The sequence below is a fragment of the Carassius auratus genome, chromosome 8, assembly GCF_003368295.1.
Source record: "Carassius auratus strain Wakin chromosome 8, ASM336829v1, whole genome shotgun sequence".
Classification (NCBI taxonomy): Eukaryota; Metazoa; Chordata; class Actinopteri; order Cypriniformes; family Cyprinidae; genus Carassius; species Carassius auratus.
This window is the reverse complement of record NC_039250.1, coordinates 13,427,289-13,442,630: the sequence shown is the minus strand read 5'-3', so window position 1 is coordinate 13,442,630 and position 15,342 is coordinate 13,427,289. Positions and strand designations below refer to the sequence as shown.

The 15,342-nt window shown below is 36.4% G+C and overlaps 2 protein-coding genes across 3 annotated transcripts in view; both read right to left on the bottom strand.

The window, feature by feature from the left end:
* Positions 1-116: 116 nt before the first annotated feature.
* On the bottom strand, positions 117-4,898 carry star (steroidogenic acute regulatory protein). Its single transcript, XM_026269783.1, has 7 exons — positions 3,836-4,898; positions 3,624-3,731; positions 2,180-2,307; positions 1,855-2,013; positions 1,477-1,661; positions 1,171-1,264; positions 117-731 (listed from the first exon to the last, which is right to left on the bottom strand). The coding sequence occupies exons 1-7, from the start codon at positions 4,023-4,025 to the stop codon at positions 612-614; spliced, it is 984 nt and encodes a 327-aa protein (XP_026125568.1). The 5' UTR covers positions 4,026-4,898; the 3' UTR covers positions 117-611.
* Positions 4,899-5,255: 357 nt separating this feature from the next.
* The window catches only part of LOC113107344 (G protein-coupled receptor kinase 5-like), a 50,169-nt gene continuing 40,082 nt past the window's right edge, over positions 5,256-15,342 (bottom strand). The window contains exons 13-16 of one of the 2 annotated variants that reach the window (XM_026269782.1): positions 13,954-14,091; positions 12,738-12,875; positions 11,473-11,654; positions 5,256-8,888 (exon numbers count right to left, since the gene is read on the bottom strand). In XM_026269782.1, coding sequence (XP_026125567.1) covers positions 11,484-11,654; positions 12,738-12,875; positions 13,954-14,091 — 447 coding nt within the window. In that variant the 3' untranslated portion in view covers positions 5,256-8,888; positions 11,473-11,483. The remainder of the gene's footprint in view (positions 8,889-11,472; positions 11,655-12,737; positions 12,876-13,953; positions 14,092-15,342) is intronic. The other variant, XM_026269781.1, reaches the window with a different exon arrangement.

Below are 15,342 nucleotides of genomic sequence, written 5' to 3'. Positions count from 1 at the left end.
ATCTGCAGATTGAGGCTTTGGTCACAATTTGTACTCACATGTTTACACACATGTAGGAAAACGAACCCATGAACAACAAAACAGACTGATACTGTAGTTTGTCAGTTTAATACTTTTAATGAATATTCACTAAGCAGACATCCTTTTCCAGGGTGATGCAATATTAAAATTAACTTAAAATAAATACTTATTTTTATCTTTTTTTTTTTACAAACAATGATAAAACAGGAACTAACAAGCCCAAAAATTAATGGTCAGTGGTGTTCTGCAGAAGTATGCGAGTGAATTAAATTAAGTTCAAGCCACAAAATGAAGGTGGCAGAGGAAGTAGACTGAGTTTATCCTCGGGTTGAAATCTCCACTGGAATGACCCAGCAACCTCCAGCATCCATTCTGAGTCATTACAGTTCTGTGCATGTGAAAACATTTTAAATAGAGAGGCTTGAACACAGAGCAGCTTGTTGTTTTGATGGATAATTTAACTTCTGTATCTGTGTGACATTTTTACAAGAGTAGGCTGAAATGGTAGTGATGGTTTCGGGTGGGTCAAGCTTGACCCTAAATAGAGTTGCCATTGTTATAGCATCTTTTTTAAGATATAAATGTGGACATCAGCAGCCAATGGCAGCTTCCACGCCACCACTGGATGCCATTCTGTGCCTGAGATGGTTCGCAAAATCCACCTGGGTTTGCGAAAGTACTCGGTTGATAACGGTTTTTGGGATCCAACCCTGGAGATGACAGAACAGGGACAAATCAGACATTAGATATGACATTCAGTTAGCTTATTTAAGAATAGTGTTACTAAATATTTACTTATGTAGATATTCCATATATCAATTAAATAAGAATTTACATTTTTGGGTAAACTATCTGTCTCTAAAGGCAGTGTGTAATTTTTTAAGACAATGGAGCAAACTTCATTGCAAAAATAACAGTTTCGAACACATTTCCTGAAAACTCCCTCAATTAGTTAGGATAAGAGTCAACCTTTCTGTGTTAGCCTCAAACAAACAGAGCGATTTCGATTGTTTCAACAGTGCTAGAAGTGTTTAAACCTTTCAGGGAAATCAGCCTTGTAATGGCTTGCTAGTAGTTATAAAACTGGAATACAAGAATGTAGTTGTAACATCTAAGAAATGACACATACACACAGCACAATTAACATACCTTAAGGTCTAAATTGAGCAACCAGGTAAATTTTGTCTTATTGGGATCTTCTACACTTGGTCGCATCACAATACAGGTGGGTCCATTCTCAGCCCTTAGAAAGAAAGCAATATTGTTAATTCATGACAACTCTCAATTGATAAAACAGTGTTAATGTATTTGGTGTTGGCTGCTGCTACATCAATAAACACCAATAAATACCATAGCAGATCTAAACAGGTGGAGCTGGGGGAGGTGGAGGGTTTCAGAGGTACTCTGAAAGCTTGAACACTAATGCAGGCCATAGTGATTCATATTTTCACTTACCTTACAAACCCTTTCTGTTCAGGCATTCCAGGGTGCTGAGTGGACATCCCAGCCAGGAAGCATGTAGATCCCCTCCGCTTGGCACAGCGGACACTTACAAAGTCTCGTGGGCCCACCACATTTCCAGGGGTTTCGGCTGAAACCTCATGTGTGATCATAGTATCCTGACCGATCTTCTGAAGAATCTGAGAGGTAACAAAACTGTATTGAATACCAAATACATCTAGGTAACATTAGCTGTATGGTTTTTCTGTAACATCATGATGGTAGACTGTTAGTATGATATGAGAAGTTCTTTAAAAAGGAAACATGCACACACTGCAGTTAGACCTTCAGCACAGCAAGCTGACAGTCAGTAGATCATATGTTTCTACCCACCTTGACTTGTTTGACATTTGGGTTCCACTCCCCCATTTGTTCCATGTTATCCACCAGCTCCTCATATAGTTCATCGGTCTTCTGTTCCAGCATCACTTCTAACTTAAAAACCTTGCCAATGTCTGGTAGTACTTTGCTCATCACCTTATCACCATTGGCCTGAAAGAGAAAAAAAACACACAATTTGTCATTTTTATTATATAAAAAAAATATGTGACACTAAATTCCTATATAAAACTGGTTATTAAAATATGCACGAATACAGGGCATCTATACACTGTCTTATAAGAATGAATGATGAAATCTGATTATTGATGAGACATACACTCTCAATCTCAGTTTGCCAGCCATCCTGGTCACTGAGGATGCTGATGGACTTCTGCAGAGCTTGCTGTCCCTGCTGCACATAACACTGCTCAGCTTCACTGTACGTCTCCTCTGCAATCCGACTGCCTGAAACACACGCAGAAACTTGATCCTTAGCATAAAGAAATACATCGTCGATTTCTAAACAATAATGAGCATTTCTGTGAAAATGGTGGAGATTTTTTATTGACCCTTTCTTCAACTTACATTGTTACGGCAGTAGGTGCCGACAAATGACTGTGTTTATGAGTGAGCTACTGAATCATTCATTCAACCAATTCATTTAAAAACACTGTATCATTCAGGAACATTACAAGTGATTACAAATTCTCACCAATTGCCTCATGGAATAGTACATTTTCCATCAGATGCACTTATTATAAACTGTGCTAAAGCGGGAGGAGCCTAGCTTACTGATTTATGAATACTAAGAATTCGTAAATATTACTGATTTCATGTACCGCCTTCTATATAGTTTGGAAATAGGAATATTTGAATGCAGGGGCTGTCTTTATAAGTGAGTCGTTTAATTATTCATTCAACTTATTTGTTAAAAATGCTGATTTGTTCAGGAATAAAAGACAATTCTGCCATGGTCATCTTTATAACTATTTTAATTGGTCAAGAAAAAAATATAAATAATAGTCAATGCTGTGTCTCAATTAGTTACCAAAAAAAAAAAAAAAAAAAACAATATCACACTCACTAATATACACAGGGGTGCAAATAAGTGGTCCGTAAGTCCCCATGCGCGACCAAAATAAAAAATGTGTTCTGACAGCGCATTTGCATACTGACATGGTTGACAGCTGTGACCATTTTAGATCACAAACTGCACTATATAAGTTTTATTTTCAACCTGAAAGTATAAATCTAGTCTATCTCATTGCGTTTTCAAAGCACAATGCAAAACTGCGCCATTCATCCACTGGCGCTGATCAGCAGCGGTGCTAAATCAAGAAGTGCGTATACTTACTCGCCGGCAACCCGCCAAAATAAAAGCCTGCTGATTTTAAGTTTGAATATGATGAAAATGCTTTTATTTATTTATTTTTAGACTTTTTTTTTTTTTTATACAAAGCTACTTAAAATTAGGGAAAACATAAATTGATTCTTCTTTCTTTGAGGCAAACAAAGAAAGTAGTAGTAAATATTAGCATTTATTTTTAGGTTTACAATAAAATAAATGTATTTGTATTTAATACTAGTACTGCCTTTTATTTTTACTAATATTATCACACACTATTATTATATATATATATATATATATATATATATATATATATATATATATATATATATATATATATATATATATATATATATATATATATATATAATCAAGTCAAAAGTGTCTCTCTTCTCTTAAAATGGATGTATAAGTGGTGTAAAAGTCTTCTTACTGAGAAGGGAGCTCCTTCTTCGGATGTGGTTGATCCAGGCACTAGGTCCAGGTCCAGAAAGCTTGTTCAGCTCATGATGGATTGCAATCACTGCATTCTTCCTCAGACCTGAAAGTAATAAAATGATAAATATATGCACAAAAATCGGAATAAAAAGTGGCATATATAACAAATATTTCAGAAAGCAGTGGATTCCTGAATCAGCTCCTTACCGGTCATGTTTCTCGTGTGCCTGTAGGAAATGCCAGCACACAGTTTGAACGTCGCAGGCAACATTTTAAAAGTTTTTTCAATAGATGAATGAGTGACTACACGTGAAATGTGGGCACGGCGAGTTAGAAGTGGAATCTGAGGAACAGTTGGCTGCTTCGGCCCCTTTATAGCCCCTTCAGACAAGGCCATGTTCTCGTCACCTCACAGATAAAACAGCACCATCACTCAACGCACAGGGGTGACCCTGTATGTCAAGGATGTGCAGCGAACACGACGCTCTATCTGTTACCAATATAAACACGTTGTTACAGATAACAGCCAGTGCCTGAAGACTACCCACACAGAACACCGCACAGAGTGTTAGTACACTCAAGTTGCCTGCATTTTTTCTTTCTTTTTCAAAACAAACAGTACAGGGCGGCTAAACTTATCTACAGAAATATTTTAGGATGTGAGTCGGAAACTCTCAGTATGAGACAAATGTCATTCTCTTCTGGTTCCATTACAGCTTTAGCTCAGGAGGTCAAGTTCACAATATGACAAATCACTAGCCAGAAATGTCCTGTATCATCATCGCCATAACTCCAAGAGGTCGAATTAAAATGACATCATTACTTGGTGACATCAAAAAAAATAAAATAAAAAAATAAAACAAAAAGACAATTAGTGGCTTCTCCAAAAAGAAACCACTTTTGGGGACTTGGTTTTTTAATTTTGTGCAGGTTGTATTCTGCAAATCAGATTCTGCCACACAAACCCATATCAACACTGCAACAATTCAGTTCTCTATCAGTGACAAGAAGAGGCCAGAGAGACAACCTTGGACTCGGCGCCAATTGAAACTTTTCTAGTTGTATGACAATATTGGTTTAATGACTCGTGGTTTTCAGCTTGACGTAAAATCAACTCGCTCAAGAACATTTAAGCAATGGAAAGAGGCTTTATGAGTAGAAGTACCTTAACCCACAACCCCGTGTCCCTCAGAGTAATTTATACTTTAGGCCTTAACCTTTATCAGACCACCTTCTAGTCTGGAAGTGTGCGAATTACAGCCATAAATTGTTCAAATAAAACTAGAACAGGTGCAAACGAGAGCTATAAGCGAATACTAACTTTAACTGAATTAATTCCTTATAACAATTATTAAAATCAAATTACATTTTTATCAATATTACCTGAAAAAAGCCCCCAAAATTAAAGATTATTGTAGCAAGTGGGTGAAGTTAGTAGAAAAATTTAATAAAAATGAATTATAATTGACATTTCAAATTCTAATATTTAAATATTTTTTTACACACACATACATACAGATACATTCATATATATATATATATATATATATATGTTTATGTATGTATGTGTGTGTGTGTGTGTATATATATATATATATCAGATGAAAATTAAACAATTTAAACCAAATTAAGTCCATATTCCTTACCATTTATTATTAAAAGTTTTATGTTTCCCTTTCAAGACATTCACGTAAGCGATCATAATACAAGCACGTTCACATTTCTAAAAGAACTACACAGTTCTGTTCAGGCCAGCACAGGTTTTTATTCAGAAGGACTCTGTCAGGTTTGGCTTCACATGCAATCAGCACAGTACAACACCTCTCTTTAAAACACGTGTGCGTGTGTTTGTGCGTGTACATGTTTACGTCATGTGAATGACTGAAGTGACGCACAAAGTGCAAACTGTATCATGGGCACTAACCTGGACTAGACCACTAAAAAGGAGGCACTTCATTGGTTTTTTTTCTTCTTCTCAGAATGTAGTTAAAACTCACTTCAAGACTTGTACAAAAAAAAAAATGAATCCAACAGTAGCCATATCCACAAAAACAGATTTTCTCTACCGAGAAATTTCAGTTTTTACTTGCCAAATAAATACCAGTTCAGTTCCCTTATAGTTTGGTCATTGTTTTAAAGGCAAGTTCCCTTTAATGCAGCAATTACATATCTGTCACAAGTTTGTTTGTCACGTTGTATGGAGGACATGAAGCAAATCTACACAAGCAATGCATTAACTCTCACTCTGAGGAAAGGTTCATCAATCGTCTAAACTTCACAGACTGAAATTACTTCAGAGGGTCAAGAGATTATAAATTTAAAAGTTCAAACCATCAGGCTTTTAATAAAAATAAAAAATAAAAAAAATAGTTTGAATAACACGAACTGTGCTAATCAACTGTGACTCCAAATCTTTGTTTCCATAGATCAAATGAACACTTACTTACTGATATAACATATAAAATCAATTTACATCAGTCCCTTTTAATGATATTGAGTGCTAGAAACACTTAATGAATTATTATATAAATAATATGCACAGTTTACCTATGCATACATGGGGAAAATTCAATAACATGACTATAATTTGTCAGAGTATCAACTAAACCACCATGGTAAAACGTTTCCCCAATTTGGATACACACTAAAGTGGCAAAATTAATCCCTGTAATGGTACAGTAAATAAAGTACTTCCGAACAAGCTGTTCACATTGGCCACAATTTTTTTTTTTTTTTAATGGGAGAAATGCATTAACATGAATCGGTTCTGAATTGCACCTGAAGTTGACCTTGACTCATCACATCTATGTGGCGTATAGAGTCTCACCACAGCGAACAACAGCATGGCACGAAGTATACACAGAGATCAGCCCCCAAAACCAACAGACACACTGGTCCCGCTCCACGAAGGGTTGATTGACCATGCAGTGTGTAGTGCAATCTATGCAATAACCAGTTATTATTACACACATTTCAAATGAGAAGATTGAAACGTTAGAACCTGCACTAAGTATACACTCGAACCTTCAGAGGACATTTCTAGCGTGGTAAATTAATGGCATAACTGATGCATCATTTGGTAAAACACACATCAGCTCAATGATTGAAATTACATGGCACTTAGCATACATACTCGTGAAATAGCTTCAAGTCACCATTTTTAAATACACTTGATTTGTCTCGAGATGCACTAATGAACTATGTTAAGGTGTATAAAACCTTGGAATGGTATTGTAAATGCAAGATTATGTATTCCGTTCCTTCTTGAGTCACTCTGTTTGGTTACTGATAAACTACCGTTAAGAAACACTACAAAACTATCACAGCTTCTCTACACAGGGAGATAAATGGATTTTAAGGGCAGTGGTTTGGATTCTTGTGATGTCCGTACGACCGAAATCCTGCACACGTTTTAAAAGAGTACATTTACCGTTGAAAGATGGATGAAATGTTTTCCTACCAGTAAGGAAACGGTATAAATAAGAGAAAACGGCTGCTGAGGTTTGAAAGTTCATGAGTCTGGTGTAACGTGTGTGTGTGAAGTTTTGCTAGTTTCAGTCTAGTAGTGGTTGATATCAGAAGAAATGAAGGCATATTTAAACACCAAATCTGGAAGAGAAGCGGTTTTGTTGTCCTAAAAGGTCTAAGTGCTCAGCTGTGGGATTCTTGCAGTGTTTATGATGTGGATTATTAGATGATCGACACCGTTTCCACTTGGAGCTGCCGCAATTCAAATTTAGCATATTTTTTATACATTTTACCCATCAGCAAAGTCTGAGATTAAAGAGTCCAGCAATGTCTTCCGATTTAACACCAAATTGCTTATGAACGCTGAAGTAATCATTTCAGTCCGTTTTATTTTCTGTAAATCGGTTAAATTAGCAACTTGTGAATAATGTGATGAGATGAGAAGGACTCCCTGACTGATTTGTTGTGCTGTGATTGGCTGTGTGTCTGCTGGTGGACGGCCTACCTACCCAAAGGCCACGCCCACTGAGACGGCTCCGCCCTTCACCACTGCCAACGGCCTTTATGCACAAAGGAAGTGACTAAAACTGAGATACTTTCAACTTGCGTTCAACGCCTGACAAACAGATCAGATGAGATTCAGATAACGGACTTCGGTCTTCGGTCTTAAAGGGATACTCCACCTAAAAATTATTTCTTTTGTTCATCATTCGCTCGCCCTCATGTCGTTCTAGATCCTGTTGAACATAAAAGAAGATATTTTGAAGAATGTTGCTAACCAAACAGATCGGGTTCCCATCGACTTCCATTGTTTGTTTTTGTGCAGTCCACCAAAACGATTTGGTCACCAACATTCTTCCAAATATCTTCTCTTATGTTCACCAGAAGAAGGAAAGTCAAGAAGGTTAGGAATGACACGAGGATGAGAAAATCATGACAAAATTCTCAGTTTTAAGTGAATAGACTGAAACTGCTAGATTGAGTTTGTTTTTCAGTGATATTACAAAATGTGCTGAATAAATAGGGGGAAACGCTGTACTGAGCTCCTATTTCCTTGTGCTTTTAGGCCTTTCGTCACTCTCTGAAGCGAAATATGACAACGGATGCTCAAATACACGTCTTCTTTTCATAAGCGCTGTTTTTGGCCTGAGAGTATGCAAGGCAATGCACATTTTGGGTTGAGGTTTGGAGGTGTTACGTGTAGACGGAAAGAAAAAAAGGGGTTAGGGTAGATAGGTATTGTGTGGGGGATGGAGAGGAAACAAGAACGTTGTGTGTGTTTGTGAGTGCGTGTGTAGTCACTATATTAGCTTTCCTTTGCAAAAGAACATTTAAAAAGCCCCCTTCCCGTTCCCTGCGGAGGCCTTTCTTTGTCGATAAAATCCCCTGAATAATATGAGTTAATATTCTGTCATTGTCAGTGGCTCTTTACAGTTCCAGCAATCCTGAGGGAGCGTGAGGTGAAGGAATAAATGTTCTCCTTTCTGTCACAAAACGGATAAATAAAGGTCTTTAAACGGGAGCTTGTTTTGTCTCCTGTCCTCTCGGCGGGCCGTGGATGGATAGTGAGGGCCAAGGCAAGGGAAACGGACTCTTTCACGCTCTGTGACCGGTCTTTAAAGGGCAGGAAAAGTTCCTCAATCTCCTTCTTTCCTCTCTTTGTTGTTCACTCGCTTTTGTTTCCTGTAGTCCCGCAGCAGTCTGTCCACTAGGGAGCAGAGTTTGACATGGAGTCAACGGAGTTGACGCTGGAAGACGAGACCCGGCTTTGAGCGATGGTCACCTCTGGATGCTGAAGGGTGACAGACAATGACAGACAGAAATAGAGCATGTTAGTGACGATGCATAAATGCTCTCTCACATATAGACGTCTACGATCAGGGGCCAAAATAAACACATGACGATAATTCACATAATTCTCCCATGTATTTTTACTAAAAAAACTGTATTTATTTTCCAGAAATAGGGGTTACATGAAAATAAATGTGCATGCTTTAGTTCAGTCCAGTTTCAAAAAAAATCTATTAAAATTCATACTTTGATTACTACGAAATGACAGTAAAGACGTTCATAATGTTAGAAGAGATTTCTTTTTCATATAAATGTTGTTTTGAATGTTGCTTTCTTTTCATCTGAGGTCACTGAAAAAAGAATCACGTTTTCCACCAAAAATATTATACTTGTTTTTAACATTAACAATGATACCAGGGTATATACAGCAATCCTTAAGTTAAATTTACTACTTTTTAATACCTTTTTCACTACCTTCAGAATATTTTTTAAAACCATCACGACACTGAATTGCAAGTGTTAATCAGCGACCTTTCTATTATTTACACAGATTTTGACATATATAACATACAAAAAATAATAGATTTAGAGACTGATGTTGACAGCATATTGCACATTTATTTCACTTAGTAAATAAAAATAAAACAAATACCATAAAATGTGCAATGGAGAAAATGGATAGACCGAACAATAAGCCTGCCTGTTAGTGTTGTCACGGTACCAATATTTCAGTATTCGGCACCGATACCAGTGAAAATCCACGATTCTCGGTACCAATTTCGGTAACAAAGCAAAACACAAAAATTTGGTAATAAAAAAAAAAATAACTTTTTAGCACTAAAAATAAAACCAATGCCATTCTTTATACTTATTTAGAATTGTGTTTAAAGTTTTTCTACAAGTTATATAATTATGAAAAACAGTAAACAAGTTTCACCCAAATTTAATTTGTCTTTTAATTTATCAAATTTAAACACATTTTATGTTTGGTAAATAAAGGGGATTTGCTATTAAAATTAAAACATGGGAGAAATATTGAGATTTATTTTTTTTTTAAATAAAGTTTTTTATTTTTTTTGCAACAGTGGTAGCAGTATCACATACGTTTTACTAAATAATAGTAATATTTCTAACACAATGCCCTTATGTAAAAATTTTCTTTTAGGCCTAATGAATGCATATTTGTCATTTTGAAATTTCTATTTGCCCATTAGCTCCGCCCACTACCGGAGAAACCGGTATGTCTTCTGCTTTTTCGAAAATGAATATGAATAATTCTAAATGAACTCCATTATTTTGACAGGAGAAGACAACAGATGCTGAAATTAATGCAAGCGTCATGCGCTTCAGTCTATGTAGTAAATAAACCTGCACGTCTCTGTCATTCATTAATTCACACAGAGACGCGCAGAACACAGATTCATATTTCAAACAACTTTTGCGGCTTAATACTACAGATACTGGTCCATATGGAGATTTGATTTGATTAATTTATACTTTCACAAATTCCATGACTGTCCATATTAAAATGTAAGTTTAATTTACATGACTGGATTTTGAGATTCCGTACTCGTTTTCTGCTTCGCGGAAATCATAGCGTTGTATGCGTCAAGAACCGGGTTTGAACGGGACCTCGGTACTACCGGTCGTTAACCCAGCTATTAGAAAACTTGCATTTGTCCAAGAAGACGACGATGGTTGTCCAGTCATTGAAGATATGCCTTGAAGCAAGTCTAAAATAAAACGTAAGCCAGCCACTTCTGTTGAGCGCGCAGTGTTCTGAGATGATGCCGAACGACCACTGAATATGACGTCAGCATGAGACGGAGACGGAAGATCTTTGATTATGTGCCCAGATATGCTAAAGCCCATATAAACGAACTAACACGAACGCAGATAGAATTTCAATCAGAATAAGACACCTGATAGTCTGGAAGAAATAATACCTAATTTGGAAAAAAATAATACCTCTGAGACCACATTTAACACTTTTAATGGCCTTAAATTTGACCATTTTGATTTATCACTTTTTAATACTTTTTAAAACCCCGCGGACACCCTGGATACTAATAAATCATGTTTCTTGAGCAGCAAATCAGCATTAGAATGATTTCTGAAGGATCATGTGACACTGAAGATATATTGAAATAGAAAACAGTTGTTTTAGATTGCATCAATATTTCAATAATATATATATAAAAAAAAAAAATCTGAATTTCTAATCAAATAAATCTTCTTGGCAGGGGGAAAAAAAATATGACTAACTCTTAAAAATGTAGTTTATGTGGTGAATTTCTCGCATCAAACCACCACAATAAAAACAAAGAACAAAACCGTGATTTTTTTATGTTTGCAGATAAATAATTCATTTATCACATTAACTCTTTTGTAAAGAGAGAGAGAAAAAAAGAATAATTTTTAATAATGCGAAATACAAGCAAATGCACTCAAGAATTCTGAGCCCCCTTTTTGAGTTTGGATGTGGCCAGTGTGTTATTTTTGGCCCCTGTGTAGAAATGTTCAGCCCGAGTGCTGCTGTTCTGCTCTACATGTGTGAGCGTGTGTGTCCTGATGGGGTGTTTGACCTGGTCTGTAGTTAACTATTGTGTTCCTCTGTGGTGGAGGAGATCCTCACATGTCTCCTAAAGATCCTGTCCAGCAGGCTACGCCGAGGAGGCTCGGGAGGCTGGTTCCAATCCAGGTCAGGGGGCCGCGTCCCCTGAGGCCCGAATACGTTAAGGTCACTGAAGCACTCCGTCTCGATCATCTGCAGCACAGAAGAATAGAAAAGGAAGGAAAGAAAAGAGACACAGATTAACAAAGACAGAGAAAGGACAACGAGAAGGGCAAATCATCCTTTACAGAACAGATAATTATGGTTTTGGATGCTGATTGGTCGATGCTGCCTCCCGGTCATGCGTATACACATTATTATTACTATTAACACACCTGAACACCTAAAAGGTCAGGACCATTTTTAAAATTGTTTTTTATTTTGGTTTGCCACATAGAATCTTAAAGTGCCCCTATTATGGATTTTATTATGGAAAATTACCTCTAGTGTAGTGTGTAACACGGCTCTAAGTGAATGAAAACATCTTGCAAAGTTATAAATCTGAAAGTGCACCTTGTATAAAGTTATTGTCTCTCAAAAGAAAGAGTCGACTCTGAATCATGGAAACGAGTCGTTTTTAAAACGAATCCCAAGCCGTTTCTTGTTGATGTCAGCATGAAACATTAGCATATTGCCCTCCCACTTGTTGGTATGTTCCTGTTATTCTGAAGGAAAAGGCAAATTTCTTCTTTGCAACTAGGTGCCGCTTTTGAAGCTGTAAAAATAGCAGTTTTCCTGGTAACGCTGTACACAAAGCAGCACTGCGCTCACAAACACTGCTTTATCAGGCATTACAGGTTCATGATGACATTAAAATGAGACCAATGAGACTAATCTGACCAATCACTGCAGATTAGCGTCACGCAAAGGAGGGGTTTCGAAAAATGAACAGTTGAGCGAATCGTTTGGAAATCATTCAGCAAATAAGGTATAAAAAAAATATATAAGTATAAATTTTTATTTTTTTTGACCTTGTATACATTTCAAACTTGTTGGGGACTCCCAAAACCAAAATATGAACCTTTCATTACCCATAATAGGGGCACTTTAAGTAGAACAGTTTGGTATACTAAGTACAATTGCAGGGTATTTTATTAAGTACATAAATATGTAAATGTATTTGTAGTATACTTAGTACAAAATAAATGCATTTATTAAGGATCATTATTGTGGAATTTGAAAAACGTGCCATGTTATTATGTTGGCAGCAGCTGGGATTTTAGCCCAGCTTCGTACCTCATTTTGCCATGGGATGGAGACGCTGCCAGTGGCAAACTTGGTGTAGAAATCGTTGTCTGTTTGGTCCAGGTTAACACCCTTAACGGTGGAGAACTGCTCAATATCCAGAACATCCTTACAGTAGACGGCCCTGGGCTATCAAATTAGCAAAGAGGGGAAACAGAAATCAAAAACAGAGCAATGAAAGAATTTTATAGAAGTTTATTTTTGCCATGGAATAAAAAATTAGAAAAGTTAAAATATTTTTTTCTAGCCATTCTGAGTTTGTATTCTGTAATTCTGAGAGGAAAAGTCATATCCCGAGTTTATAACATGCAACCGTGAGATAAAAACTCAATAACTACAATTATCTTTTTATTTCATGAGCTTCCATCGAATTTAACTCTATAAAGCCTACTGTATCATATTTTATACACACATTTATATGGGCTCTAAATTATCGACATAATCAATCTTTTTCATAATCAATCAAAAAAAACTTTGCTTAAAAGTCTGTTGTACACAACCTACTACATGCATCTGTCATTTTATTGATATTTTATACTTTTTTAGCAAGTAAATGACTTATTTACTTGCTATTTAATATTTCAAGATGAACATTTACTGGTTGGAAGCAATCAAGGTTTACTTGGTTATCTATGCATAAGATTTCTTTCTTTCTTTCTTTCTTTTTTTTTTTTTAAAGAAAAATCATATTAAAATGAGTTTTAAAGAAGATCTATCAGGCTTCTGAGGAACATTTATTTGTTATTAATGTATGGCAGTGCATTCATATATTTTGCCCCCACAATAAAAACTACAGTGCTTTAAAAAAATTTAATAAGCATATAAATGTATTCTTGGGACATACAGAGTAACAACTGATATGAATATGCATTTTATGCAAGTAGACCGCTATACTGATATTTACAAGCCATCAGATTATTATCTTACTTTCTGGTCATATAAATATTATCATCTGCACTGATTTGAATGTTTTTGCTCAGTTTGGACATCTGGATAAAACTGAGCTGTTATTCTTCCTAAATATGACCTCCATATTTTCACTATATCATACTATATGAGTCATAAAAGCCTGATGTATCAAAATACGATACAAAAAAACACATGCAAACTTCATCAATTTTTTTTGACATTTTGTCTAAAGCTGCAATTGAACATTTACATTTTTCTGACTGTTATTTCAGGCACACGAGAACAGGAACTAACTCACATCAGGCACAAAGGAAGGCTCCAGAATGCCGGCCTCCAGCCTCTTGAAGTTGATGTTCTTGAAGAAGGGGTGGGCTTTGACTCCAGCAGCTCCGTCCGCCAGGCAGCCGAGCCTCTGCTTGGGGTCTTTGGCTAACAGCTGCGGGACAGAGAGCGGAGAGCAGCCAGTCAGACATGAGGAACACAGGTTTGTACATTCTTTAAGAGTGGAATGTGACCTATTACACCACAGCCGAAGCTGCTCAATGGCTTCCAAACACAAGGAAAAAGAGTGCGCGTGCCAAATGAAGACATTTAAATGGGCCAAACATCCTAAAACTGGGGTCAGAAATCACAAACCAGACATCACAAAACCACACGCAGGAACGAGCTAGGCTGGGATCTTTCGTGAGCTCGTATGTGGAGGCCATTTGCATTAGGACAAACAATTTCTAATTCAAAACAGCTAAATGGATGGTTCACCCAAATATTGTCATATTCACATATATCACATTTTCCATACCTGAGCATGCGGTGAAGAGCAAAACAAGTCCTCCATGCCATTCGTTATCTATTATAAAGTCATTTATGATTGTGTGTAGACCAAAATTTATGTTACCCTCTGCTTTAATTTGGGGGACGGCCACCGCCATTCCAAAGTTTTTGAAAGAAATCTCTTCGGCTCTCCAAGGCTGCATTTATTAGATCAGCACTACATTAAAAACTGTAATATTGTTAAATATCATTACGATTTAAAATTGACAAGTTTCCTTTAGGGATGCACGATATTGGATTTTGGCCGATATTCGATATGCCGATATTTTCAAAAGAATTTTGGCCGATGCCGATACCGATATATATAAACATTTTCGCCTGATATATTTAAACTTTAATTTTACTGAAGAGAAATCCATGTATCTCTTCTGTACTGATTCTACCATAAATGTATTATTTTACAAATGTAGACAGACATTCACACCTGAAAAACAGGTCTATTATTTCACTCGGAGAATATCGGTTTGGCTCATCAGCAGAAATATTCATATCGGCCGATACCGATGATGGTCATTTTAAGCTTTTATCGGCCGATACCGATGTTGTGCCGATATTATCGTGCATCCCTAGTTTCCTTGAAATATGTTTTCAAATGTCATTTATCCCTGTGATTTCAAAGCTGAATTTTCAGCATCATTACTCTTCCGTGTCACACGATCCTTCAGAAATCACTCTAACATGCTGATTTGATGATCAAGAAACATTTCTTACCATCAATGTTGAAAACAATTTTGCAGACCATTATACCGTGATTTTTCATGGTTCTTTGACGGACAGAAATATTTGACACAGCAACATTATAAATGTGTTTACTCTCATTTTAAGAAAACAATAGTTTCACAAAAGTGTGACTTTG

What these genes read in the sequence shown, in the direction of transcription:
- star (XM_026269783.1), bottom strand. Translation starts at nt 4,025, where the DNA reads ATGGCCTTGTCTGAAGGGGCTATAAAGGGGCCGAAGCAGCCAACTGTT. An exon ending in AAGAAGGAGCTCCCTTCTCA is followed by an intron (nt 2,308 to 3,623) that starts GTAAGAAGACTT and finishes CGTGTGTTTCAG; the next exon opens with GCAGTCGGATTGCAGAGGAG. An exon ending in CAAATGTCAAACAAGTCAAG is followed by an intron (nt 1,662 to 1,854) that starts GTGGGTAGAAAC and finishes GTTACCTCTCAG; the next exon opens with ATTCTTCAGAAGATCGGTCA.